This window comes from Hylobates moloch, unplaced genomic scaffold (assembly GCF_009828535.3).
Source record: "Hylobates moloch isolate HMO894 unplaced genomic scaffold, HMol_V3 SCAFFOLD_1, whole genome shotgun sequence".
NCBI classification, from domain to species: Eukaryota; Metazoa; Chordata; class Mammalia; order Primates; family Hylobatidae; genus Hylobates; species Hylobates moloch.
The window spans coordinates 96,776,343-96,802,985 of NW_026652276.1; the positions used below are offsets into that span (position 1 = coordinate 96,776,343).

The following is a 26,643-nucleotide window of genomic DNA, read 5'->3' on the forward strand; positions in this document are numbered from 1 at the left end:
AAGAGACTGCAAAAGGAAAAAGCTTTATCTTTTAGGATTTTAACAATACTTTCCCGCATTGCTTTTTTTTTTTTTTTCAGACGGCGTATCGCTCTGTGGCCAGGCTGGAGCGTAGCGGCGCAATCTTGGCTCACTGCAACCACTGCCTCCTGGGTTGAAGCAATTCTCCTGTCTCAGCCTCCTGAGCAGCTGGGACTACATGCGCGCGCCACCACGCCCAGCTAATTTTTGTATTTTTAGTAGAGACCGGGTTTCACCATGTTGGCCAGGATGGTCTGGATTTTTTTTTTTTTTTTTTTTTTTTTTGAGACGGAGTCTCGGTTTGTAGCCCAGGCTGAAGTGCAGTGGCGCAATCTCGGCTCACTGCAAGCTCCGCCTCCCGGGTTCACGCCATTCTCCTGCCTCAGCCTCCCGAGTAGCTGGGACTACAGGCGTCCACCACAACGCCCGGCTAATTTTTTTGTATTTTTAGTAGAGACGGGGTTTCACCGTGTTAGCCAGGATGGTCTGGATCTCCTGACCTCGTGATCTACCCGCCTCTGCCTCCCAAAGTGCTGGGATTACAGGAGTGAGCCACCGCGCCCGGCCGGTCTGGATCTCTTAAACTCTTGATCGGCGAGCCTTGGCCTGCTAAAAGTGCTGGGATTACAGGCGTTAGCCAGGGCAGCCGGCCTGCTTTTTTTTTTTTTGAGACAGGGTCTCACTCTGTTGCCTAGGCTGGAGTGCAGTGGTGGAATCTCCGCTCAATGCAACCTTTGGCCCCTGGGCTCAAGCAATCCTCCCACCTCAGCCTCCTGAGTAGCTGGGACCACAGGTGCGCATCACCATGCCTGGCTTTTTTTTTTTTTTTTTGTATTTTTAGTAGAGACAGGGTCTTGCCATATTGCCCAGGCTGGTTTTGAACTCCTGAGCTTAACGGATCCTCCCTCCTTGGCCTCCCAAAGTGTTGGAACTACAGGCATGAGCCACCGCACCAGGTCCTCGCCCCCGCCCTGCTTTTTGAATTGGGAACTGTGCGTTTTTGTTCTGCACTCCGTCCCGCAAATTATGTAGCAGATCCTGTTTGTCAGCTTTGTTTTGTTTGCAATTTCTTGTGACGTCCCCATCTCGTAGGAAGGTTCACTTTTCTTTTTTCTTTTCTTTTCTTTTTTTTTTTTTGAGATAGAGTCTTGCTCTGTCGCCAGGCTGGAGTGCAGTGGCACGATCTCAGCTCAATGCAACCTTCGCTTCCCAGGTTCAAGCGAGTCTCCCTGCCTCAGCCTCCCGAGTAGCTGGGATTACAGGTGCGTGCCACCACGCCCAGCTAATTTTTGTATTTTCAGTAGAGACAGGGTTTCACCATGTTGGCCAGGATGCTCTAGATCTCTTGACCTCGTGATCCACCCGCCTCGTACTCCTTAAGTGCTGGGATTACAGGGATGAGCCACCGCGCCCGGTCAAATGTTCACTTTTCTACCTAATTTTGCATTCTCTTTCTTAAAGACAGTCCCCAGAATGGTAAAATCTTCAGACCCCTACATAAACTGCATCTTCCACCTCCACCTTCAATGTTGACCTTATCTTGAGTGAGGCAATTAGAAATCAATTTTTTTCCTCTTGTACTTTTTTTTGTTTTGTTTTGTTTGAGACAGGGTCTCATTCAGTCGTCCAGGCTGGAGTGCAGTGGCACAATCATGGTTCACTGCAGCTTCGATCTCCTGGGCTCAAGCAATCCTCCTGCCTCAGCCTTTAAAATAGCTGGTACTCCAGGCACGCACCATCAGGCCCGGCTAATGTTTTAAAAAAAATTTGTAGAGACGGGGGGTGAGGGGAAGTCTCATTAGGTTGCCCAGGCTGGTCTCGAACTCCTGGTCTCAAAGGATCCTCCTGCTTCGGCCTCTCAAAGTGCTGGGATTTCAGGCATGAGCCACCGCACCCGGCCTTCTCTTAAACGCTTTTTCGTACAATAGGCCTGTAGAGCTCTTTTGATATGTGAGAGGAAAAAAAAGATTCTCAGGGAGTGTTATTTCAAAAAAGTAAAGGAAACTGCTGGCACCCGAGGAGAAGCCGGAAACCCGGCAGGGAAAAGTTGGCAGAGAGTCCGGGGTCTTCCTGCAAGGGAGTCCCTGCGAGCTGCCCCGCTGAGCCTGCGCTGGGGCGCGCCCCCTTTAAGGGGCGGGGAAGGGGCGGGTCCTGGCCCCGCTCTCCCAGGCTGCCCCGCGCCGGCAGTTCAGCCACGTCCCTGGCCACGTCGCGGGCGCTCTCGCCATCTTCGCCGCTTCCTCTCAGGGGTCGCCGCTGCCTGAGCCGCCCAGCCCCGGGGCTGCCGCGCTGCGCTGACCACCGCCGCCGCCGCCATGAATATCTTCCGGCTGACTGGGGACCTGTCCCACCTGGCGGCCATCGTCATCCTGCTGCTGAAGATCTGGAAGACGCGCTCCTGCGCCGGTGAGCGGCGGGGGAAGGCCCGGAGAGGCTCGGGCGCGGGGGCCGGGTCTCGCCGAGGACCCTCCGACCTCGGCCACCCCACAGCCCGCGGGGCCTGCGCCGGCCCGACACACCTCCTCGGCCGGCCTAACGGGTGCCCGGACCCGGGGGGCAGCGGCCTGCGGGCCCTCGGGGTGGGCTCCGGGCCGGGTGTCGTAGCGCCGGGCCCCGCTCTGCACTCGATCCCCGCGTGAACTTGAGCCTTCGGGGCGCACCCGGCTGCGCGGGGCCCTGCTCTGTCTGAAAAGTTGGCGTGGGGCGGGGGGTCCGGCAGGCGTGGCCCCTCCCTGGGCTTGAATGGGGGGGGCACTTCTCCGGCCAGGATCCCGCGTGGGGGTCCCGGGGTTGCAGGGAACCCGCGAATCAATGGAACGGGCGGGAGGAGGATGGGCAGGACTGCGGCCGGCTGGGCCTGACGTGGCAGCCCAGCCAGCTCGGGAGGTGGGGCGGGCGCAGGGAGAGGTCACCCGGCTCCCCACCCTGCCCGTGCAAGGCCGGGCTCTAGGTGTGGTGTAGTGGGGTCGGGTCAGGCCTGTCCTTAGAGTTGTGTGGGCATCACCCAAGCCCTTGGGTCCAGGATCACACCCGCTGGGGAGGGGCTTGCGGGGAGGTCTTCAGTGATTTTCTTGACTTAATTAATGCTGCTTTGGGAAACGATGTGGTTTGTCAAACTCTTAAGTGCCTCCATCTAATAATGGGTTCTCTTAAAACTGCAGCGCCCGGGGACCGCCGAGGCCTCTTATGGGCTCCTGCAATTCCTTGCTCCACGTCACCAGTGAGCTGGCTGCTTCCCTTTTCAGGAGTACAGATTTCATGCAGGCACTGCTAGGAGGCAGTGAAACGAGTCTTTCCCAGATAATAGTTTTGGACTTTTACATTTCGTTAATTTTGAAGGTATAATAATTGAGAGTTTTTAACTTTTTTTTTTTTTTTTTGGAGGCAGGGTCTCGCTTTGTCACCCAGGCTGGAGTGCAGTGTGCGATCACTGCTCACTGCAGCGTCTGCCTTCCCTAGCTCAGGTAATCCTCCTGCCTCAGACTCCTGAATAGCTGGGACTCCATGCATGCACCACCACGCCTGGCTAACTTTTTTTTTTTTTTTTTTTTTTTGCTATTTTTTGTAGACAAAAGGTTTCACCGTGTTGCCCAGGCTTTAACTTTCTCAAAAATTCCTTAAACTTATTTTTGATGCTTGGCGAAATAATTTGTGTTGAACTCAAGAACTTAATTTTTTCAGAGGCAGTAAAAGATGATCCTGAATGATCTAAGTGGCAGAGAGTCTATTTACGTGATTTATTTCTAAGAATTTTGGCGTCTAAAGTCACACTTACATCTCTGACTCTGCTGTCTGCAGGCCTCGCCTATCTCCTTGGAACATAACTGAGATCCAGGAAGTAAGCAAAACCAAAAAGACCTTTGAACAGTTGAGATGAGTGTTACAAAGTCCGTGTGCCAGTGTGTTTGACTTGGAGGTGATCTCTCCGTTGATACGTAGTTCTGAGAGGCTCAATTGTATGATTTCCAGTGACAACAAATAACTGCGGCAATTTGGATAAGTGACGTTTAGGCACTTCCTCTGAATATCAAGAAGTCAGCCGAGTGCTTTATATGGCTTATCCCAGGTGGTCATTAAAATAACCTTAGGAGGGCCGGCCGCAGTGGCTCATGCCTGTAATCACAGCACTTTGGGAGGCCGAGGCGGGCGGATCACCTGAGGTCAGGAGTTCAAGACCAGCCTCAACATGGAGAAACCCCGTCTCTACTAAAAATACAAAATTAGCCGGGCGTGGTGGTGCATGCCTATAATCCCAGCTACTTGGTAGGCTGAGGCAGGAGAATTGCTTGAACCTGGGAAGCGGAGGTTGCGGTGAGCTGAGATCACGCCATTGCACTCCAGCCTGGGCAACGAGAGCGAAACTGTCTCAAAATAAATAAATAAATAAATAAATAAACAACCTTAGGAGATAGGTGCTATTGTTCCCATTCTGTGGAGGGGGGAGCTGAGTCTTAGGGAGTCGAATAAATTAGTGATAGAGCCAGGATTGAAGCACAATTAGTAACTCAAAGGATTGGATAGGTGAATGTCTAAAGGAGCCTAAATAAACATTTGATACCAAACCACAATGTTTAGATCCTTTTTTGTTACACTCGGATGATGTTAGTTTTTTTTTTTTTTTTTTTTAAAGAGTGGGACCGATGTCTCACTGTCCCCCAGGCTGGAGTGCAATGGCTGTGTCAGGCTCACTACAGCCTCAAACTCCTGGGCTCAAGTGATCCTCCCTCCTCAGCCTCCTGAGTGGCTGGGTACAGGTGTGAGCCATAGTGCCTGGCGATGTTACTTTTAATCTTTAGTTTTGCTCCAAAATCTTTATGTGAGTCTCTTCATTTTCTTCCATATGTTTTTCAGAATCCCCTCCTCTGGCAAATCATTAAGGCCTGAAGTGTGCTGTCTCCTAAACTTTTATCCAAACTAAGATACTTGGGAGAATTTAGTGCAACTTCAGAATACTGATTTTTTTCTTTTTTTTTTGAGATGAAATCTCGCTCTTGTGCCCCAGGCTGGAGTGCAATGGTGCGATCTCAGCTCACTGCAACCTCCGCCTCCCGGGTTCAAGCGATTCTCCTCAGCCTCCCAATTAGCTGGGACTACAGGCGCCTGCCACCACGCTCGGCTAATTTTTGTATTTTTAGTAGAGACGGAGTTTCACCATGTTGGCCAGGCTGGTCTCGGTCTCCTGACCTCATGATCCGCCCGCTTCGGCCTCACAAAGTGCTGGGATTACAGGCGTAAGCCACTGCGCCTGGCTGTTTGTTTTTTACTATTCACTGTTTTCATTTGAGAGATTCAGGAGCATATAAGGAAAATACGAAATACTTCAGCTAAAATGCTAACGAAGGAAGAGAAATAGATGAGTTAACTTCATGTGTGTGCGTTTGTCAAGTATTTCCAGGACATTATTAAATTGTTCTTGTTCTCAGACTTAGGATGATTTCTGTCCTGGTTTGTGTGTTTTCCAGATTTTAAGTAAATCACCCAGATCATTTATTCAGAATTAAACGCTAACTTTGACAAGCTGCTTTATTTTTCCATACTAAATTATGAAAGTTGTTTAGAGTCTTTTGAAAGAGTAAGAATTTGATATGAGTTTCTCGAACGACTAGAATAGGAGACACGTGCATCCAGATTGTGTTTCTCATTTTGAAAATACTCATACTGAGGTTCATTTTTAGGATTTTAGCACCGATTTTGAAAATGCTGTTTTAGTCTCGGAACCATGGTGCTTTTTACCCCATAAGGGTCAGGGATGAGGCTGACTTGTGTGGAAGCTGGAGATTCTGTGTTCCTCATAGATTCCAGAACAGCTGCCTTTAAGGACCGTTTTAAAGTGGGGGCAGTGAGTTGATCATGTTTGAGGTTGCATTCTCTTGTGGCTGTATCTGCTATTGTCATTACAGAAGGGTGCCAACATGGAATGTGAGTTTCTCCTATTCTGAATTATCATGGCAGCTCAATCCACAGTATGCTCAAGTCGTCATTTTATTTTTGTCCTAAACACTGACCTACATAACCTCGGAAGAACAAGCGGTGGTTTTAGATGAAGGGCTTCCTATTCAAATTTTCCTGTAGGCCAATGGTTATTAGTGCTGTGTCTACTGTAGTGCTGTATCTATTAGTAGTGTGTATCTACTGTAGCTAGTGATCAGTGGTGTGTATCTACTGTAGCTAGAGGAGTCTTTTTGAGATTTACGACCCCGGGCCTTCCCCCTCTAGTCTCTCTCCTTCCCTCCTTCCCCTGTTGCTTAGATTGTTAGCTGTTACGTAGGTTGTAAACTTTTCATCCTACCAAACACCATACTGGAGCTTATGGTGTCCATGCATTTCAGATATGGGACAGTTGATATTTTTGGAGTAATATAGTGGGTAAGATGTGGAGTACTCCAAGAAGCTTTTGCTTCACGTGCGCAGCTCCCTCTGTAGCTGTTTCGCCTGTGCTCTTTTGAGTGCCAGTCTGAGTAATCATTACTCTGATTTATTGACCATGCACTATATGCAAGGCACTGGCACACAATTCAGAGCAGTAGCTTGCAGCTGTTAAAAGTTTTTGTTCTCGGCCGGGCACGGTGGCTCACGCTTGTAATCCTAGCACTTTGGGAGGCCAAGGCGGGCGGATCACAAGGTCAGGAGATCGAGACCATCCTGGCTAACACGGTGAAACCCCGTCTCTACTAAAAATACAAAAAATTAGCCAGGCGTGGTGGCGGGCGCCTGTAGTCCCAGCTACTCGGGAGGCTAAGGCAGGAGAATGGCATGAACCCGGGAGGTGGAGCTTGCAGTGAGCCGAGATTGCGCACTGCACTCCAACCTGGGTGACAGAGCGAGACTCCGTCTCAAAAAATCAAATGAACAAACAAAAAAAAAGTTTTTGTTCTTGACCGGCCTTAGTGGCTCATGCCTGTAATTCCAGCACTTTAGGAGGCCAAGGTGGGTGGATCACTTGAGCACAGGAGTTCAAAACCAGCTTGGGCAGCATGGTGAAACCCTGTCTCTACCAAAAATATAAAAATTAGCCAGCCGTGATGGTGCGCTGTGGTCCCAGCTACTCAGAAGGCTGAGTGGGGAGGATTACTGGAGCCCAGGAAGTCAAGGTTGCAGTGAGCCGTGATCACACCATTGCACTTCAGCTTGGGTGATGGAGTGAGACCGTCTCAAAGACAAAAAACAAACAAAAAAAAAGAGAGAAAAGTTTCTGTTCTCAAGAAAGCTGCAATGTAGTTGAAATTATATGAAAATGTACAAAAGATGGCCGGGCACGGTGGCTTACACCTGTAATTCCACCAGTTTGGGAGGCCGAGGTGGGTGGATCACCTGAGTCAGGAGTTCAAGACCAGCTTGGCCAATATGGTGAAACCCATCTCTACTAAAATTACAAAAAAGTTACCCGGGTGTGGTGGCTTTTGCCTGCAGTCCCAGCCACTAGGGAGGCTGAGGCAGGAGAATTGCTTGAACCAGGAGGCAGAGGTTGCAGTGAGCCGAGATCGCACCACTGCACTCCAGCCTAGGCGACAAGAGCGAAACTCTTGTCTCAAAAAAATAAAAATAAAAAATAAATATTAAACTTCGCTGATGGACATAGAAGACGACCTGCATGTATGTTCATACTACGGTCCTGGAGAGCACCCAGGCAGGCTGGTGAGGAAGCAAGATGACATCTCTCCAAACTGATTTCTTAATTCAGAATATTATCAAAGCTAAAGACAATAAACTGAGTGAAATAATCTGTAATATACCTAAGTGACAAAAGGTTAATATCTATAATAAAGTAGTCCTACAAATAAAAACCCAGCTGAAAAATGGGCAAAGTTGGCAATTCACTGAAGAATAACGAAAGACCAATGAAGCATGAAAGGATGCCTAGTCTCGCTAGGAGTTAGGAATTTGAATATGAAAATAGCAGTGCAGGCCAGGTATGGTGGCAGTGCTTTGGGAGGTCAAAGCTAAAGGATCACTTGAGGCCAGGAGCTTGAGACCAGCCTGGGCAACATAGTGAAACCCTGTCTCTATAAAAAAATGAAAAATTAGCTGGGCGTGGTGGCATGTACCTGTGTCTTAGCTACTCAGAAGGCTAAGGAAGGAGAATCACTTAAGCCCCAGGCTGCAGTGAGCTGTGATCATGCCATTATACCCCAGGTTGGGCAACTGAGTGAAGTTTGGTCTCAAAAAACAAAAGCAGGGGGCGGGCAAGCAAAGAAAAAAGAACAGCAGTACATACCACTGGGTAGGAAAATGTTGGCAAGGATGTGAAGAAAGGGTCTTTTCATTTGGTGTTAGTAGATACATAAATTGGCATAGCCTTTCTAAGAGAAATTTGACAATATCAAATTTTAAAATGTTCATGTCTTATTTTTGGTTTATGTGTTTTAATTTGCATTTTGGGTTATGGATTAAAAATTTTTAATTGATACATTATGATTGGATCTATTTATGGGGTACAATTTGATATTTCAATACATGTGTATGTTGTATAGTCTAATCTGGGTAGTTATTTCCGTCACCTCATGTGTTTATCATTTCTTCATTCGAAAACTTCTCTTCTAACTATTTTGTAATATATAATACCTCATTGGGAAGATTGCTTGAGCCTAGGAGGTCAAGGCTGCAAGCTATGATTGCACCAGTGTACTCCAGCCTGGGCCACAGAGAGAGACCCCATCTCGAAAACAAAACAGAAAACAAAAGACATTTAACCTCGCCCAGTAGGATAAGACAAGAATGAAGTTAAGTTTAATGACTGATTTCCATTTAACAAGTTGTACTCCTTAATATGGATGTTTGGTGTATTTGGTAAGGCAATGTCAGTTTCAGAAACAGTTACAAAAGTGAGTATTCTGGGAGAGCTTATTACCTGGTAACCTTAGCATGCTTTGATCTCAAAGTGGAGAGAAGCTGACTAGGAGCTGCTTTGGTTTAACAGCAAGTATTCTACTCCCAACCCCTCCAGGAGATTCTTGCCCTACCCCCTTCTGTCTTCAGCTAGGATTCCCATTTTCCTGTGAAGACAGGACAGTTTTGTTGTTTTAAAGGAAGAAGCTGCTACTTCCTAATCAGGGTCTCGGGCTGGGGAGAACATTGTGGGACCATGTTAGCATCCGCAGATTTCCAGCAAGGCTGTCCTGCGTGGACGCTACTCCATGGACGGGCTGCAAACCACACACTGCCCTGTGCGCACTTGGGGCTCTCTCGCCCTCTAGCTAGTAGTAAATTAGGGCAGAGCCCTATTTACAGTCACAGAGACACAGTATGACCTGGACATTCTTCAGAAGTGTTCTCCCAAAATACCATGAAATGAGAATATGCCCCCATGACATGAAGATAAAATGAATTCCATTTTCTTTTGTCCATTTATTCATTCAGCAAATATTTTCTGAGTCCCGCTGTGTGTCAGGGCCCAGTGTCCCATGCAGGGAATACAAGATGGAATAAGGCATGACCCCAGCCTTTAAAGATCTTGGTATTGAGTGGGGTTTTTGGGGAGAGGAGAAGCAGGAACCACATCATCACAGTGTATTTTTATAAGTACTGTAATTGGAGCTAGGGCAGCAGCTGGCATGAAGCAGTTCCCCTTATGTGCTTGCCGAATGAATCAACAGTCCCGAGGGAGGGTATCTTCAGAGATGACATCCCGGAGGAGGTGGGATGTAAGCTGGGTCCCCATGGGGGCTGGTAAAGACAATATGATGGTCCCTGGTTTTCAGTATAGGAATGCTGGGAATGAGGACACAATTTCAAATCTGCCTGGCTTCCAAAGTTCTGTTAGAGTAAAACCCTTTCCCACAAAATTCACCTATCTGTATCCTGTATGTTTATATTTAAAATATTGGAAAGAACCATATAGGAAATAAGCTGGAAATTGATTTATCAAGGCTTCAACAAACACCAAGTATGGTCTGACTGCTCCTTGTTTTTTCTTCTTCCCCCTCTGAAACCTCCCATTTTCTTGGTTAGCAGCAGCCTTGTTATTTCCCCTTTGGAACATTGATCTCTGTAGGAAGAAATAAGTTATCCGTTACTGGGGAAAAGACTAAGCAGAGCAGATTCACTGTCCGTGTCTTCTCCCTTGGCCCTTTGGTTTCTATTGATGGATCTGGAAGGGTGGCGTCAACATTTTTTTCCATTTCTGTTTAGGTGTGTATGTGAATAGGCTGAGACTACAGTTATTCTTCTGAGAAAGTAACATTCTTACATTCAGGTTTTCAGTTTCAGCAAGCTGCAAAATGATTGTTCTTAAAATATTGAGAAACAACATGTAACACAAAAATTAGCCAGGTGTGGTGGCACGCCCACCTGTAGTCCTAGCTACTCAGGAGGCTGAGGTGGGAGGATCACCTCAGCCCAGGGAGGTCAAAGGTGCAGTGGGCTACACTTGTGCCACCACACTCCAGCCTGGGCGACAGAGTGAGACCCAGTCTCAAAAAAAGAAAAATGTGCTTTTCACGTTCCGGAGTAGTGTTGTGAATGATTTGGGTGAAGTGACTTTTCTGTTAAATTCATACTTACTAAAATGTGTAGTGGTGTGAAGTTTGCATTATAGATGAGGGTGGGTGGGTTCTGACATTTAGTCAGCCTTCAGTTTCTTTAATGCATTTGCTCAGTCTCCAACATCTGAAACGCATAGTTCATGTCCTTTGTCACATAAATATTTGGCCAAATATAGATGTCAGAAAAGCTGTGTGCACACCACATAAATGTCCAGCCTTCCTGGCTGAGTGTGGCTGTGCCATGCAGTGCTCTGGAGGTGGGTTGGTGGTTGGAGGTGGAAACACAGTTTCAAGACTTTAAAAAAGACAGCTGCTTTTGAAGACCGGCTGTAGTTGTGGGTTCCTACCTTCATGTTGTCCTAGCATTCAGGAACATTTTTATACAAATAGAATGGAATTTCTATTTATTTTAATTAATTTATTTTTTGAGACAGGGTCTCGCTCTGTCACCCAGGCTAGAGTGCAGGGATGTGATCACAGCTCACTGAAGCCTCAGCCTCCTGGAGTCACGCAATCCTCCCACCTCAACCTCCCATGTAGCTGGGACCACAGGTGTGTGCCACCTTGCCTGGCTATCACTTTTTTATTTTTCGTAGAGATGGAGTCTGGTCTCAAACTCCTGGGCTCAAGCGATTCTCCTGCCTTAGCTCCCCTATATGTGGAGATTACAGGCATGAGCCACTATGCCCAACTGAGATGGAAGCTTTAAAAATCTTAACATATCCAAGTAATTGCCTCTCTTAGCAAAGAAGTCACCATGGGAGGTTATGCCATTATTCCAGCGGGAGTTCCTGCCCAACTCTTACTGAGTCAGTTCTTCTCACTCGACTCCTCATCCCCCTTAATCACAGTAGACTCCATTTCCGTTCTCAAAAGATTTCTCACCATGGAGATATTGTTTTACCATGCAAAGAAAGGGCCAGGCGAGGTGGCTCATACCTGTAATGCCAACACTTTGGGAAGCTGGGAGGATTGCCTGGGCCCAGGAGTTCAAGACCAGTGTGGGCAACATGGTGAACAAAAAATTTGTTTAAAAATTAGCTGGATGTGGTAGTTCACACCTCTAGTCCCACCTACTCTGGAGGCTGAGGTGGGAAGATTGCTGAAGCCCAGGAGGTGAAGGCTGCAGTGAGCTTGATCGTGCCTCTGCACTCCAGCCTGGGCAGTAGAGGAAGACCCTGTTTCAGGGGAAAAAAAAAAGAAGAATCTGAATGTAAGAGACAAATTATAACACTAAATGACAGCAGAATTATTGAGAAATTTGTTCCTACCTAAGGTGATGTATTTGAGAAGTAAAAGGTTCGTTTGAATGATACACATCCTGGCATAATGAAGCCCCTTTCCTGTGGTCGCCCTTTATAGTGAGACAGAAAAGCCTGTTAGAGCCTCCCAAAAGGGGCATGTTTGGGAATGTGAAGGGATAGAAAAACTACAACTGCTCTTTTTCATTCAGAGCCATCCCCAGACCTGGGCCTTGACCCCACGTGCCCCTCCTTCCCTGTCTGCATTCCCTGCATTCCCTCCACAGGAATCCCAAAGCTCTTCAGGCCTTTCTAATACTTCCCTTCTGTTTCTCTAGGTATTTCTGGGAAAAGCCAGCTTCTGTTTGCACTGGTCTTCACAACTCGTTACCTGGATCTTTTTACTTCATTTATTTCATTGTATAACACATCTATGAAGGTATGGTATGCCATCCACTGGAATGTATTTCATGTACAGTGCACAGGACTCTGGAAACTTAATTTTCTGTCACTGTGGATTTTTAATTAAAATGCTCCAAAAATAATGTCTTAATATGCTGTTCTTGACTTTAAAACTTTCAGACCACCTTGTACATGTAACTGGGACTAAACGAGCTATCAGTAAGCATACATTTTTGGTTTCAAAACAGTAGTTAATTAAAATACTTTGAAGTTAGAACTTTTTTATTTTAGGTTCCTTAAGTATGATAAATCTAAAGCTCTTGGTAACTCTATAAGAAAGAGGGGTAACTATTATATTTTCAAGGCATGGGAAATTACAGAGTCCCCAGAGAAATTCAGCAAGTTGGTACATAACAAGGAATGAAAGCAGGACTCCTAGTTGCAGTGTCTCATTTTGCTGCTGTGTGAGGAACTGTGTGTAGGCTTCTACCTTTTTTCTTTTCCACTGAGTCAGTTTTTCTTAAACTGTTGTGTGCGTGTCATTTTTATTACATTTGCCATGCTTAAATGATCTCTATACCATCATTTACTTAGTAACGTATTTTTTTAAACCTTTCAACTTGTCCTAAGTATTAGTATCTATAACACCTTTGTTGTCTTTCTTATTTTTTTTCTAATTCACATTAAAACAAATGTATAACTATTAAAATACAAAATGTTTGCACACCACCTAACACTTTGTGTACCACTGGTGGCACACACCCCATACTGGGGGAAGTCGTGGACTACGTGAGCTTCAGTTCTTTCGCACAGTGTTGAATTCATGCTTGTGGACACCTACAGAGCTGGGAACTGAGGATATGGCAGAAAATAAGCAGAAGTCTCTAGGCTGGTGTGGGAGAGTACCCAGATCATGGCAGTACAAATGACTGCAATTTATGATGGGTGCTACAAAGGAAAAGTATAAGAGTTGCGAACCTATGGATATAAAAAAAATGAAACAGGCCCAGTAGCTCCCGCCTGTAATCCCAGCACTTTGGGAGGCCAAGGTGGGTGGATTGCTTGAGCCAAGGAATCCGAGACCAGCCTGAGCAACATAGTTAGACCCCCGTCTCTAAAAAAAAAAAAACACACACAAAAATTAGCCAGGCATGGTGGCATACTCCTGTAGTCCCAACTACTCAGGAGGGTGAGGTGGTAGGATCGCTTGAGCCCTGGAGGTTGAAGCTGCAGTGAGCCATAATTGCACCACTGTACTCCAGCCTGGCAGCCTGGGTGACAGAGCAGGACCCTGTCTGAAAAGAAAAAAAAAAGAACAGGGGCTCTCAGGATATGTAATAGAAGTCTGATTTATTTATTTCTTTCCTTCGTTCTATAAATACTGAGCACCTGTGCACCAGGCACTATTCTAGGCCATTTGGTTATTAGCACACCCAAGGAAGTAATATTTCAACTGAATCCTATTGGTATGGCACCTAAACAACCTCCCCCCAACATTTTGTGTTCAAGAGCATTTTCATAAGCACTGTTGAAAGGAGACAAAGCAATATGTGAGTCTGGTCTTTACTAAAAAGCAAATTTGAGTCACTTATAATGGATTCTTCATTACCAAATGATGGGAACCTAGTATTCAGGAAATAATGAGCTTACTTAAAAATGGTTAGGTCCCCACTTGTCTAGGCAAGTTAAAACTGCAGGCACTAGAAGTGTGTGAGCAAGAATCCCCTCTCCCCCTCAGGATGCCCAGGTTTCAGAGGAATCCATGCTTGCTTGGTTGTAGTTTCTAAGCACAATGTCCTGAAGTCTGGTGTGAGACCCGAGGTGCTCGTGTCTTTTTACTTTAACTTCTACGTGCTGGTGAGAGGAGAGAAGCAGCTGTTCTTCTCTAGCTGCTGCTAAGGCCTTAGTGGAAATAACGCCCATCAAGTTTTTATTAATGTTGAGCTGGCCACAGGCCAGGTCCTGGTGAGGGGCCTGTCTGCTGTGAGCCTTGGCTAGATGTGCTGAGGGGGCTCAGTTCACGTGTAGATGGATGTGTGTCTTGTTTATGCATGTAGATTTTGTTTTGTATTTATTCACATACATATGTGAGGAGATCGAGACCATCCTGGCCAACATGGTGAAACCCCATCTCTACTAAAAATTAGCTGGGTGTGGCGGCACGCGCCTGTAATCTCAGCTACTGGGGAGGCTGAGGCAGGAGAATTGCATGAACCCGGGAAGCAGAGGTTGCAGTGAGCCGAGATTCCTCCACTGCACTCCAGCCTGGCAACAGAGCGAGGCTCTGTCTCAAAAAAAAAAAAAAGTTAAACTTACACTTAACATATGACCCAGCAGTCCCACCCCTAAGTACATACCTAAGAGAAGTGAAAACTTACATCCACACAAACACTTGTACGCAAATGTTCACAGCAGCTTTATCCACTGTCCTCCCAAATTAGAAACCACCTGTCCTTCAACTGGTGAGTGAATAAACAAACTGGTGCATCCATACAATGGACCACCAATGGACACAGCTATAAAAAGGAACAAATTATTAACAGTAGGCCCTCACTTAATGTCATTGGTAGGTTCTTGAAGTGAAACAACATACACTGAAGCCAGTTTTACCATAGGCTAATTGACATGAGTAAGAGTTAAGTTCCTACAGCATATTTCCGATCCCAAAAACACCACCAGACTTTTAAATAAAGACCCAAAACAGGCCGGGTGCAGTGGCTCACGCCTGTAATCCTAGCACTTTGGGAGGCTGAGGCAGGCGGATCACCTGAGGTCAAGAGTTTGAGACCAACCTGACCAACATGGAAACCGCGTCTTTACTAAAAATATAAAAATTAGCTGGGCATGGTGGTGGGCGCTTGTAATCCCAGCTACTTGGGAGGCTGAGGTAGGAGAATCGCTTGAACCCGGGAGGTGGAGGTTGCAGTGAGCCGAGATTGTGCCACTGCACTCCAGCCTGGGTGACAGAGCAAGACTCCATCTCACAAAAAAAACAAAAAAAAAACAAATGTGAGCTATATTTATTTATTTATTTATTTATTTATTTGTTTGTTTATTTATTATTATTATTATTTTTTTTTTGAGACAGAGTCTCACTGTCGCCCAGGTTGGAGTGCAGTGGCGAGATCTCGGCTCACTGCAGGCTCCGCCTCCTGGGTTCACACCATTCTCCTGCCTCAGCCTCCCGAGTAGCTGGGACTACAGGCACCCGCCACCACGCCCGGCTAATTTTTTGTATTTTTTTAGTAGAGATGGGGTTTCACCATGTTAGCCAGGATGGTCTCGATCTCCTGACTTCATGATCTGCCCGCCTCGGCCTCCCAGAGTGCTAGGATTACAGGCGTGAGCCACCATGCCCAGCCAACGTGAGCTATACATTTAAGAAAGATTAATAAAAGCAACATAATTATTTATCCAATTTTTGGTGAATCAGTGCATGATGGTGGTCATAGTGGTGGTGGGTTAAATCAAGAAGCATATGTTTGCAAAGCAAAAATTATAAGGAGTACCTCCTACTACCATAAAGTTCAAAAACAAACAGTAACAAATATAGCAGGCTCACTGAGTGCTTTTGTACTACATTGTTTATTGTGGTACATATGTATAATTATTGTATACTACTTTATGAATTTTTATTTTACCATAGTTTGTATTCATTTTCCAACCCACTTACTTCGTTTCAGGGTCCCAGGTGGCCAGAGCCTATCCCAGCAGCTCAGGTTCAAGGCGGGAACTTTCCCCCCACTGCACAGGATGCCATTCCATCACAGGGCACGCTCACCCACACCCACTCACACTAGGACAGTTCACACATGCCAGTTCAGCTAACATGCACATCTTTGAGATGTAAGAGGAAACCAGAGTATCTGGAGAAGACCCACGTGGACCGGGGGAGAGCACGCAAACGCCATGGACAGCAGCCCCAGCCGGGAGCCAGTTTCTTTTCTCATCAATGTTACAACGAAAGGATGTTATTGGCAGACCTGCTATACACACAATAAGTTTGGTTGACTCTCAGATGCATTAGGCTAACTGAAGTTGGACTCAGAAGGCAACATACTATATGACTCCATTTATGTGGCTTTCTAGAAAAGGCAAAACTATGGACAGAGAACATAAGTGATTGCACTGCAGGAGGTGAAGGAAGCCTGGGGGAGCTTGACTGCAAAGGGGCAGCATGGCAGAATTTTGGGGATGATGGAACTGTTCTGTGTCCTAATTTTGGTGGTGGTTATGCCTCAGAACTGAACACCTCCAAAAAAGAGAATTTTACTATATTTAAGTTTTAAAATTCCAAAAAAAAAGCTAAGGAAAAAAATCTTGCCTTTCCAAATACATGGGTGATTAAAAAAGCTGGGGGAGCTGGAACAGTGGCACGGTATTGACACCTGGTGTTTTTTCTTTTATTTGTAGGTTATCTACCTTGCCTGCTCCTATGCCACAGTGTACCTGATCTACCTGAAATTTAAGGCAACCTACGATGGAAATCATGATACCTTCCGAGTGGAGTTTCTGGTGGTCCCTGTGGGAGGCCTCTCGTTTTTAGTCAATCACGATTTCTCTCCTCTTGAGGTTAGTTTAAAAGGTTATTTAGGGCAAGGCACAGTGGCTCATGCCCATAATCCCAGCACTTTGGGAGGCCGAGGCGGAGTTCAGCCTCCACTTTGGGTGGATCATGAGGTCATGAGGTCAGGAGTTCGAGACCAGCCTGGCCAACATGGTGAAACACCGTCTCTACTAAAAATACAAAAAATTAGCTGGGTGTGGTGGCACGCACCTGTAATCTCAGTTACTCAGAAGGCTGAGGCAGGAGAATCGCTTGAACCCAGGAGGCGGAGGCTGCAGTGAGCCGAGATCACGCCATTGTACTCCAGCCTGGGTGACAGAGCAAGACTGTCTCGAGGGAAAAGAAAAAAGAGGTTATGGCCGGGCGTGGTGGCACACGCCTGTAATTGCAGCACTTTGGGAGGCCAAGGTGGGCACATCACGAGGTCAGGAGATCGAGACCATCCTGGCTAACATGGTGAAACCCCATCTCTACCAAAAAAAAAAAAAAATTAGCCGGGCATGGTGGCAGGGACCTGTGGTCCCAGCTACTCAGGAGGCTGAGGCAGGAGAATGGCGTGAACCCAGGAGGTGGAGCTTGCAGTGAGCTGAGATCGCGCCAGTACGCTCCAGCCTGGGCGAGAGAGCGAGACTCTGTCTCAAAAAAAAAAAAAGTTAAAAAAAAAAAAAAAGTTATTTAGGGCTGGGCCTGGTGGCTCACCACACCTGTAATCACAGCATTTTGGGAGGCCGAGGTGGGCAGTTCACTTGAGGTCAGAGGTTCAGGCATTCATCCTGGCCAACATGGTGAAACCCTGTCTCTTAGAAATACAAAAATTGGCCGTGCGCAGTGGCTTATGCCTGTAATCCCAGCACTTTGGGAGGCCGAGACGGGTGGGTCACGAAGTCAGGGGATTGAGACCATCCGGCTAACACGGTGAAACCCCGTCTCTACTAAAAATACAAAAAATTAGCCAGGCATGATGGTGGGTGCCTGTAGTCCCAGCTACTTGGGAGGCTGAGGCATGAGAATGGCGTGAACCCGGGAGGCGGAGCTTGCAGTGAGCCGAGATTGCACCACTGCACTCCAGCCTGGGCGACAGAGCGAGATTCCGTCTCAAAAAAAAAGAAAGACAAAAATTAGCTGGGTGTGGTGTCGCATTCCTGTAATCCCAGCTACTCAGGAGGCTGAGGCAGGAGAATCACTTAAACCTGGAGGCAGAGGTTGCAGTGAGCCGAGATCACGCCACTGCACTCCAGCCTGGGTGACAGAGCAAGACTGTCTCAAAAAAGAAAGAAAGAAATACAAAAATTAGCTGGGTGTGGTGTCGCACGCCTGTAATCCCAGCTACTCAGGAGGCTGAGGCAGGAGAATCACTTAAACCTGGAGGTGGAGGTTGCAGTGAGCTGAGATCGATCCACTGCACTCCAGCCTTGGCGACAGAGCGAGACTCCATCTAAAGAAAAAAGGTTAATTTAGCAGTCATGTCTGGTTATCTAGAATGGACCTATTTGCGTGTTTGCAGATCGTGTAGATTTTCATGGGGTTTTTTGTTTTTATTTTCTGGTTTGGCAAACTCTAGTGCAATGTTCATGACTGGTGTAAAAAATCGTAGATGAGAATTAAGCACCCACATATTCAGGTGTCTGCTGACAGCTTACTGTCTGATTCATTTGAAATAGAAACTTGAAACTGTATTTCATTATCTTGACTTCTGTGGTACCAAACATAGAGCCCTGCCTGTCCCAATGTGGGAAGAACAAGGTCTCCCTCCTGTAGCCCACATTTTGTTTCCTTTTCATGTACAGATGTGCACTGATGTCGTGTCTGTGACCCTGCTTAGCAGCACTCTGCACCTCTTGCCTTTAGGAAAGGTGGTTTGTGGTGCACCTAGCACTGTGCAGTGCGCTGATCTGCTCCCGAGTGCCTCTTCTTTCCCTGCTGAACAGGCAAACGTGCAGTGCGCTGATCTGCTCCCGAGTGCCTCTTCTTTCCCTGCTGAACAGGCAAACGGTGCTGCTCCACATCCTGGGGCCGACAAGTCACTGTGCTACCCTGGGTGTCTGATGGGTGCTGGGAGCCCCTGAACTTTTCTTTTTTTTTTGAGACAGAGTCTCGCTGTCACCCAGGCTGGAGTGCAGTGGCATGATCTCGGCTCACTGCAACCTCCACCTCCTGGGTTCAAGCGATTCTCCTGCCTCAGCCTCCCAAGTAGCTGGGATTACAGGCACCCACCATCATGCCTGGCTAATTTTTGTATTTTTAGTAGAGACCGAGTTTCACCATGTTTTCCAGGCTGGTCTTGAACTCCTGATCTCAGGTGATCCACCTGTCTCGGCCTCCCAAAGCGCTGAGATTACAGGAATGAGCCACCACACCCGGCCACGCCTGGACTTTTAAAACACTCAAGGACCCTCTGAAAGTCCTTCTGTCATCATCGTGAATAAAGTCATACGTTGGGCAGAGAATTTCTATAATTATAATTCTGACTTGTACCCCTTTGATTTAACCACACCAGGAAGCTTAAGGAATAAGAAAAATAGTGAAAATATTTCAGTTGTCTGGCAAGATCAGTCAGTGAGGACAAACAGCAGTGAGGAAGTGGAAGGAACTTACCAGTTATCAGTATTGTCAATCCTGGTGGAAAGCAGGGTTGATTTGGTATCCCAGATCTGGAGCAGGACAAGCTTGTCTAGGAGAAACGTCTGTATGTAGATTCATAGAAAATTGAACAGGGAAAAATAAACCTGGAGAGACAAGGTGATGAAAATTCAAAGAGGTGGAGGTGTCCAGGTTACCCAGCTTGTCACACTGGCCTTGCGTTGCTTCTTAAAGGTTGCTTAAGTTTCTGTGATTTATGCCAGGAGTCCTCAACCCCTGGGGCACTGACTGGTACTGGTTCGTAGCCTGTTGGGAACCAGGCCGCCCGGGAGGAGACGAGATGTGGGTGAGCAAGTGAAGCTTCATTGTATTTACAGCCGCTCCCCATCACTCACATTACCGCCCAAGCTCCACCTCCTGTCAGATAACTGGCAGCATTCAATTCTCATAGGAGCACGAGGCATTCAATTCTCATAGGAGCACAAGCCCTATTGTGAACTGTGCATGTGAGGGATCTAGGTTGCGTGCTCTTTATGAAAATCTAATGCCTGATGATCTGTCACTGTCTCCCATCACCCCCAGATAGGACCGTCTAGTTGCAGGAAAACAAGCTCAGGGCTCCTACTGATGCTGCATTACGATGAGTTGTATAATTATTTCATTGTATATTATAGTAATAACAGAAGTAAAGTGCACAATGATTGCAATGTGCTTGAATCATCCCAAAACCATCCACCCTGCTGGTCTGTGGAAAAATTGTCTTCTATGAAACCAATCACTGGTGCCAAAAAGGCTGGGGACCACTGGGTTATGCAGTTGCCAAGCTGTTGTTCTATTTTGGGCCAAATGCCCTACTCTCCACTCATGTTAAGCTGCTTTGTGGTAAAGAAAGCAAGAGTGTTTCCTGTGAGCTCCTGGTGGGCAGTGGATCCTGATGGAAGCTTGCCATTTCTCTTCCAGATCCTCTGGACTTTCTCCATCTACCTGGAGTCCGTGGCTATCCTTCCGCAGCTCTTTATGATCAGCAAGACTGGGGAGGCCGAGACCATCACCACCCACTACCTGTTCTTCCTGGGCCTGTATCGTGCTTTGTATCTTGTCAACTGGATCTGGCGCTTCTACTTTGAGGGCTTCTTTGACCTCATTGCTGTGGTGGCCGGCGTAGTCCAGACCATCCTATACTGTGACTTCTTCTACTTGTACATTACGAAAGGTATGTTGGGTGCGACCTGCGTTGTTTCTAGAGTCACGTGTTCTTTTAGGAGTGCCCTTGCCCAGCACTCTTCTAACCTGGCACTCTCTCACAAACTGGCTCCAGAGAAACACTTTCGTGATTGGCCAATAACATTCTGGATCAGGATGTTGTCTTTTTAAATACAAGAACGCTTTTTCTTTTGCAATAGCTTTTCCTAAAGTGACACATTTTCATTGTAAAAGATTCTTCTGGTGTTTCAGTAAACATTAACACCAGATACCTCTTTATGCATACACAGACACATGACTTAAACTGTATATGCTGTTCTATACACTGCTTTTATCCCACTCACATTTTTCATGTCACTAGAAATCTACATAATTTTCAGTAGCCGCAGTGTTTCATTATGTGCATGTACCATAATTTATTTACCCAGCCCCCATCCATGGGTGGTCAGGCTGTTACTGGTTTGCTGTAAAAATCCAGTAATTAAATCAGCATCCTTATATATGTGTGTTTTTGCATTTGTATGAATGTAGGACATGTAAACTTTACAAAAATTTGATGAAAGCTATCATCCTTGTTCAGAAAAAAAAGCATACTTATGCCAGGTGCAGTGGCTCATGCCTGTAATCCCAGCACTTTGGGAGGCCGAGGCGGGCGGATCATGAGGTCAGGAGATCGAGACCATCCTGGCTAACACGTGAAACCCCGTCTCTACTAAAAATACAAAAAAAATTAGCCAGGCGTGGTGGCAGGCGCCTGTAGTCCCAGTTACTCGGGAGGCTGAGGCAGGAGAATGGTGTGAACCTGGGAGGCGGAGCTTGCAGTGAGCGCAGATCACGCCACTGCACTCCAGCCTGGGCAACAGAGCGAGACTTTCCCAAAAAAAAAAAAAAAAAAAAAAGGATATTTATGCATATGCACCCAAATGCATGCATATAGTTTTGGGGGGTTCAGGAGCCCCTGAAACCCAACCACAGATTCCAGGCTAAAAATCCAGCTATACAATAAAATTCCTAATGGTGGAATTGCTAGGTAAAAAGCATATATAGGTCAGGTGCGATGGCTCACGCCTGTAATCTCAGCACTTTGGGAGGCCGAGATGGGTGGATCATCTGAGGTCAGGAGTTCAAGACTAGCCTGGCCAACATGGCGAAACCCCATCTCTACTAAAAATACAAAATTAGCCGGGTGTGGTGGCACATGCCTGTAATCCCAGCTACTTGGGAGGCTGAGGCAGGAAATCTCTTGAACCCGGGAGGCAGAGGTTGCAGTGAGCTGATATCACGCCATTGCACTCCAGCCTGGGAAACAAGAGCAAAACTCTGTCTCAAAAAAAAAAAGCATATATGTCTTACCTCTTTCCTTTTGTTTTTTTTGAGAGCGAGTCTCTCTCGCCCAGGCTAGAATGCAGTGGCTTGCTCTCAGCTCACTGTAACCTCTGCCTCCCAAGTTCAAGCGATTCTGCTGTCTCAGCCTATCGAGTAGCTGAGATTATAGTCGCGCACTACCACGCCTGGCTAATTTTGTTATTTTGTTTTGTTTTGTTTTGAGACGGAGTCTCGCTCTGTCGCCCAGGCTGGAGTGCAGTGGCGCACTCTCGGCTCACTGTAACCTCTGCCTCCCAAGTTCAAGTGATTCTGCTGTCTCAGCCTCCCAAGTAGCTGAGATTATAGTCGCGCACTACCACACCTGGCTAATTTTGTTATTTTGTTTTGTTTTGTTTTGAGACGGAGTCTCGCTCTGTCGCCCAGGCTGGAGTGCAGTGGCGCAATCTCGGCTCACTGCAACCTCCATCTTGCAGCTTCAAGTGATTCTCCTGCCTTGACCACCCTAGTAACTGGGATTACAGGTGCACACCACCCCGCCCGGCTAATTTTTGTATTTTTAGTAGAGACGGAGTTTCACCATGTTGGCCAGGCTGGTCTTGAACTCCCAACCTCGTGATCCGCACACCTCAGCCTCCCAAAGTACTGGGATTACAGGCGTAAGCCACCACGCCTAGCCTTTTTTTTTTTTTTTGAGACAGAGTTTTGCTCTTGTTGCCCAGGCTGGAGTGCAATGGTGCAATCTTGGCTCACCACAACCTCCACCTCCCGTGTTCAAGCGATTCTCCTGCCTCAGCAGGAGAGTAGCTGGGATTACAGGCATGTACCACCACGCCCAGCTAATTTTTGTATTTTTAGTAGAGATGGAGTTTCTCTATGTTGGTCAGGCTCGTCTCGAACTCCCGACCTCAGGTGATCCGCCTGCCTCAGCCTCCCCAAGTGCTGGGATTACAGGTGTGAGCCACTGTGCCCAGCCTAATTTTTGTATTTTTATTAGAGATGGTGTCTTGCCATGTTGGCCAGGCTGGTCTTGAACTCCTGACTTCAGGAGATCCGCCCACCTCTGCCTCCCAAAGTGCTGGGAGTATAGGTGTGAGCTACCTCACCCAGCCATCCTTTGTGGGTTTTTTTTTTTTCTTTTTAAAGAGACAGGGTCTCACTCTGTTACTCAGGCTGCAAGAATGCAGTGGTGTGATCCTTCCTCACTGCAGTCCCAAACTCCTGGGCTCAAGTGATCCGCCTTGCTCATCCTCCTGAGTAGCTGGGACTACAGGTGCATGCCACCACACCTGGTTCTTTTTTAAAAAAATTTTTTATAGAGATGGGGTCGCTGTCACTTTTTTTGCCCAGGCTGGTCTTGAACTCCTAGCTTCAAGGGATACTCCCACCCTGGCCTGCCAAAGTACTGGAATTACAGGCATGAGCCACTGCACCCGGCCTTTATGTTTTAGTACCCAGAATTTCACAGGCCTCCCTACATAAGCTATATTTTACTATATATTGATTAGGGTGAAAGTCATAATAACAAAAAGCCACTATGAATTTAGTGGCACTTTCGATCAAATTTGTATTTTTAAAATACAATTGCTTATTTCCTATACCTTACTATGTAGAATATTGTGTGTGGGAGACTTCTAGGAATGGGAAGAAGGAAGCTGAGTTTGTCAATATTAGTAACCTTTTGTTTTCTTTTCTTCTCTTTGAAATTCTAGTACTCAAAGGAAAGAAGCTCAGTTTGCCAGCATAAGTGCCAAAGACCATCACCAGCATCTGTCCTTCAGGGTGCTCGGACAGAATTCTTACCACAGCAAAGGCATAAGATGCTTGATACGGAAAATCAGAAACTTAACTCTTTTGTTGCAGATAGTCATCAGTGGCTCTGTAAAAACGCAGAGGAAAAGAGCCAGAAGGTTTCTGTTTAATGCATCTTGCCTTATCTTTTTTTATTACTGTGTACAAAGATTTTTTTACACAAAGAAACTTAATGCTGTATTAATAAATTCAGTGTGTAGCTTCAATTGGGATAGTTCCAAAAGTGAAGATTTTGTGAGGAGTAAGTGCAAACTTTTTTTTTTATTTTAAAAAATTCTTTGAAACTGTTGAGTCTTTGTGTCTGCAATGAAATTGTACTCACTCCTTGACAGTTGGTAGATTATATATTCTTCCATCCCTCAAACTTGCATTCCACTATATTTATTTTTTGGCAAAAGATGAGCTGTATTTGTTTGAAATCTGAGACACTATGTTCAATTGGATGCATCTGTTCAAATTTATTCCCACGTGACGTGGAAGTCCTTCGCTGGATGTCACAACACTACATTTAAGGTTGGTAAGGATGACTTGGAGGTCCATGGTTTTCATTACCAACATTTTAAGATTCTGAATGTCGATGGAGTCTCACTGAAGAGTCACCAAAGGTGCCTGCCCTCCTCCTCTGCTGGGAAGTGTCAGTTGGAGACTGTCCCAAGGGTGCTGAAGAATCCAGCGGCAGGGGTTCTGGCTGCTTTCCATCTGAGTGGGACGGGAGGGGTGTTCATGATCATTTGGATATAGCAATCTACTCTGAGAAATGGAACACAAGGAGTTACTTATCACTTTCACTTATAATTCCAAAAGATGACTACAACCATGTCCATGCTCAGATTCAAACAGTTTTCCATAACACTTTTGGATGGTAAGATGATTTATAATTTTTTTTTAATTGGCAGCACCACTAACCATTCCTTACATTCTTTTTTGTGTGTGTGTGGTTTTCTTTTTATTTAACCCACAGCCGACATCATAGTTTCTTATTTTGTTTTGTTTTACAGAGCTGTCGCATGACTTATGTTACCATCCTAAAAAACACTATATTAAACATAGATTAAATTGTCTTTTTATGAATTAGGCTTTTTGAACATCCTGCGTTGGGATTTTTTTGTTTTTCAATTGGCAACAAAAGCTCTGTAGGGCTGCAACCATTTAAAGTCCGCACAATCATCTGTAAGACATTATGTATTTTGTGGAAATACTAGAATTTTTTTCCTGATTTTGCCATTATATGGATTTGCTATTTTTTTGATTAATGCAGAAGTATATGACTTTGTTTTTTATGTGATACACCATAAATATTAAAGTGTTGAATACTAAGTGCTGACTACAAGAAGGATGTAGTATTTTTGCTTTCTGCATTACAATGTCTTCTGGAGGAAGGGAGCAGGATGGGTTTCATTTGTATCTAGTGTGTGTCTTAACATCGTTCTAAATCGGCAGTGTAACTGCATAGTTTAACTTCCTGTCTGTCTCCCTCATTTTACTTTTCCCTCCTTGCCTTATGTTTTGGCTTTTGTGTATCAGAGCATCTTTCTTTGCAGCATCCTAGTCTTGCTTCAGTTTCTGTGGTCTCTTTTCATCCTCCTTGAAGATTCTAAGTGTGGAAGGAGGCTGGGAAGTCTGGTGCAGTAGGTGAGCAGACCTCTTGCTGCCCAGCCCAGGGTGGGTGGGGTGCACACCTGTCTTTGTGCATGCAAATTCGACACACCTGGCGCATCCTCTGGAGAGCACAACGCATGGAAAGGTCTGGAAGCTCTGCGTAGCGATGCCTTCTGCAGTCATCCTACCCAAATAAAAGTAACTTTGGCTATGTTGTTACCACCGTTTTGGTCACCCAGGAGGACATCCTAGAAAGCGTGCCTGCGAGGGAGTGTGGGACTGGGCCTCATCCTCACCGGCATTGGAAACCAAGGCCTTGTATGCCACGCCTTATGAAGCACTGTTTCACAGTTACTTTCACTTCCCGAATAAAGGTTACCAGGTAATTAGTATTTTTATTGAGGTGTTTATTTGTGTGTTTTTCAATGTAAGCATCATGAGAAATAAAGCAAAGTTCAGAGATTTGCCCAGTAACTGATATGATAGGAAAAGCTGCTTTCCAGCCAGGCCTGGTGGCTCATGCCTATAATCACAGCACTTTGGGAGGCTAAGGCAGGAGGATCACTTAAGGCCAGGAGTTTCAGACTGGCCTGGGCAACATAGCAAGACCACATCTCATTTAAAAAACTAGTAACAATGAAAATTTAAAAATTATAAAAGAAAGGCTTCTGTCCTTTGGCTCCTTAACAGAGACCAATCTATCCCCCTGTCCAGTTCAATCACAAAGAAACTTTGTCTGAAGAGGCTTCCCTGCTTTCTCACGCTCTGGCTAAGAGGAGAGCAGGTGGAGAAGTGGTTTTAATGGAGATCATAGTGATTTATGGGAACCCTAAGTAAGAAAAGCACATGCTTTGGGCCCAGGCATGTGTTGAGGCTTGGTTCCCTGACTTGTACTCCCTGGCCCTGGACTTCACGTGAGCCTCGTCTCCAGTTACATAGGTAAACTGCAAGGGATTTCTGTGCAGTTTAAATGAGCCACTGTTGGCAAAGCTCATGGCTGGAGCTTGGTACACATACAGTAATCATACTTGCCCCTCCTGACTTCCTGCTTACTTTGTGACAGCTGCTTCAAAAGCTGGTTGGAAACTGGTTCTGGCAGGAGTCCCTCTGACTCGTTTGATGTGGGCCAGTTTTGCCAGAAGGTTCACCACCCTTGTTACTCGCAGCGGCTCACGCCTGTAATCCCAGCACTTTGGGAGGCTGAGGCGGGCGGGTCTCTTGAGGTCAGGAGTTTGAGACCATTCTGGCCAACATGGTAAAACCCCCACTTCTACTAAAAATAAAAAAATAAGCCGGGTGTGGTGGCACACACCTGTAATTTCAGCTACTTGGGAGCCTGAGGCCCAAGAATTGCTTGAACCTGGGAGGCAGAGGTTGGAGCTGCCGGATCGTGCCACTGCACCCCAGCCTGGGC

The 26,643-nt window shown here is 46.2% G+C and overlaps 1 protein-coding gene across 2 annotated transcripts; it reads left to right on the plus strand.

The window, feature by feature from the left end:
• The first annotated feature begins 2,202 nt into the window (after positions 1–2,202).
• On the plus strand, positions 2,203–25,621 carry KDELR2 (KDEL endoplasmic reticulum protein retention receptor 2). 2 transcript variants are annotated; one of them, XM_032755884.2, is made up of 5 exons: positions 2,208–2,427; positions 12,082–12,182; positions 16,559–16,717; positions 20,253–20,505; positions 23,531–25,621. In XM_032755884.2, the coding sequence occupies exons 1-5, from the start codon at positions 2,337–2,339 to the stop codon at positions 23,563–23,565; spliced, it is 639 nt and encodes a 212-aa protein (XP_032611775.1). In that variant the 5' UTR covers positions 2,208–2,336; the 3' UTR covers positions 23,566–25,621. The 2 variants fall into 2 exon arrangements, with proteins under 2 accessions (XP_032611776.1, XP_032611775.1); XM_032755885.2 differs by lacking the exon at positions 20,253–20,505 and having other exon boundaries at positions 2,203–2,427.
• Positions 25,622–26,643: the final 1,022 nt, after the last annotated feature.

Excerpts from the sequence above, each read along its gene's own strand:
- KDELR2 (XM_032755884.2), top strand. The coding sequence starts at position 2,337 with ATGAATATCTTCCGGCTGACTGGGGACCTGTCCCACCTGGCGGCCATC. Across the intron at positions 2,428-12,081 it reads GAAGACGCGCTCCTGCGCCG|GTATTTCTGGGAAAAGCCAG; the intron begins GTGAGCGGCGGG and ends CTGTTTCTCTAG. Across the intron at positions 20,506-23,530 it reads CTACTTGTACATTACGAAAG|TACTCAAAGGAAAGAAGCTC; the intron begins GTATGTTGGGTG and ends TTGAAATTCTAG.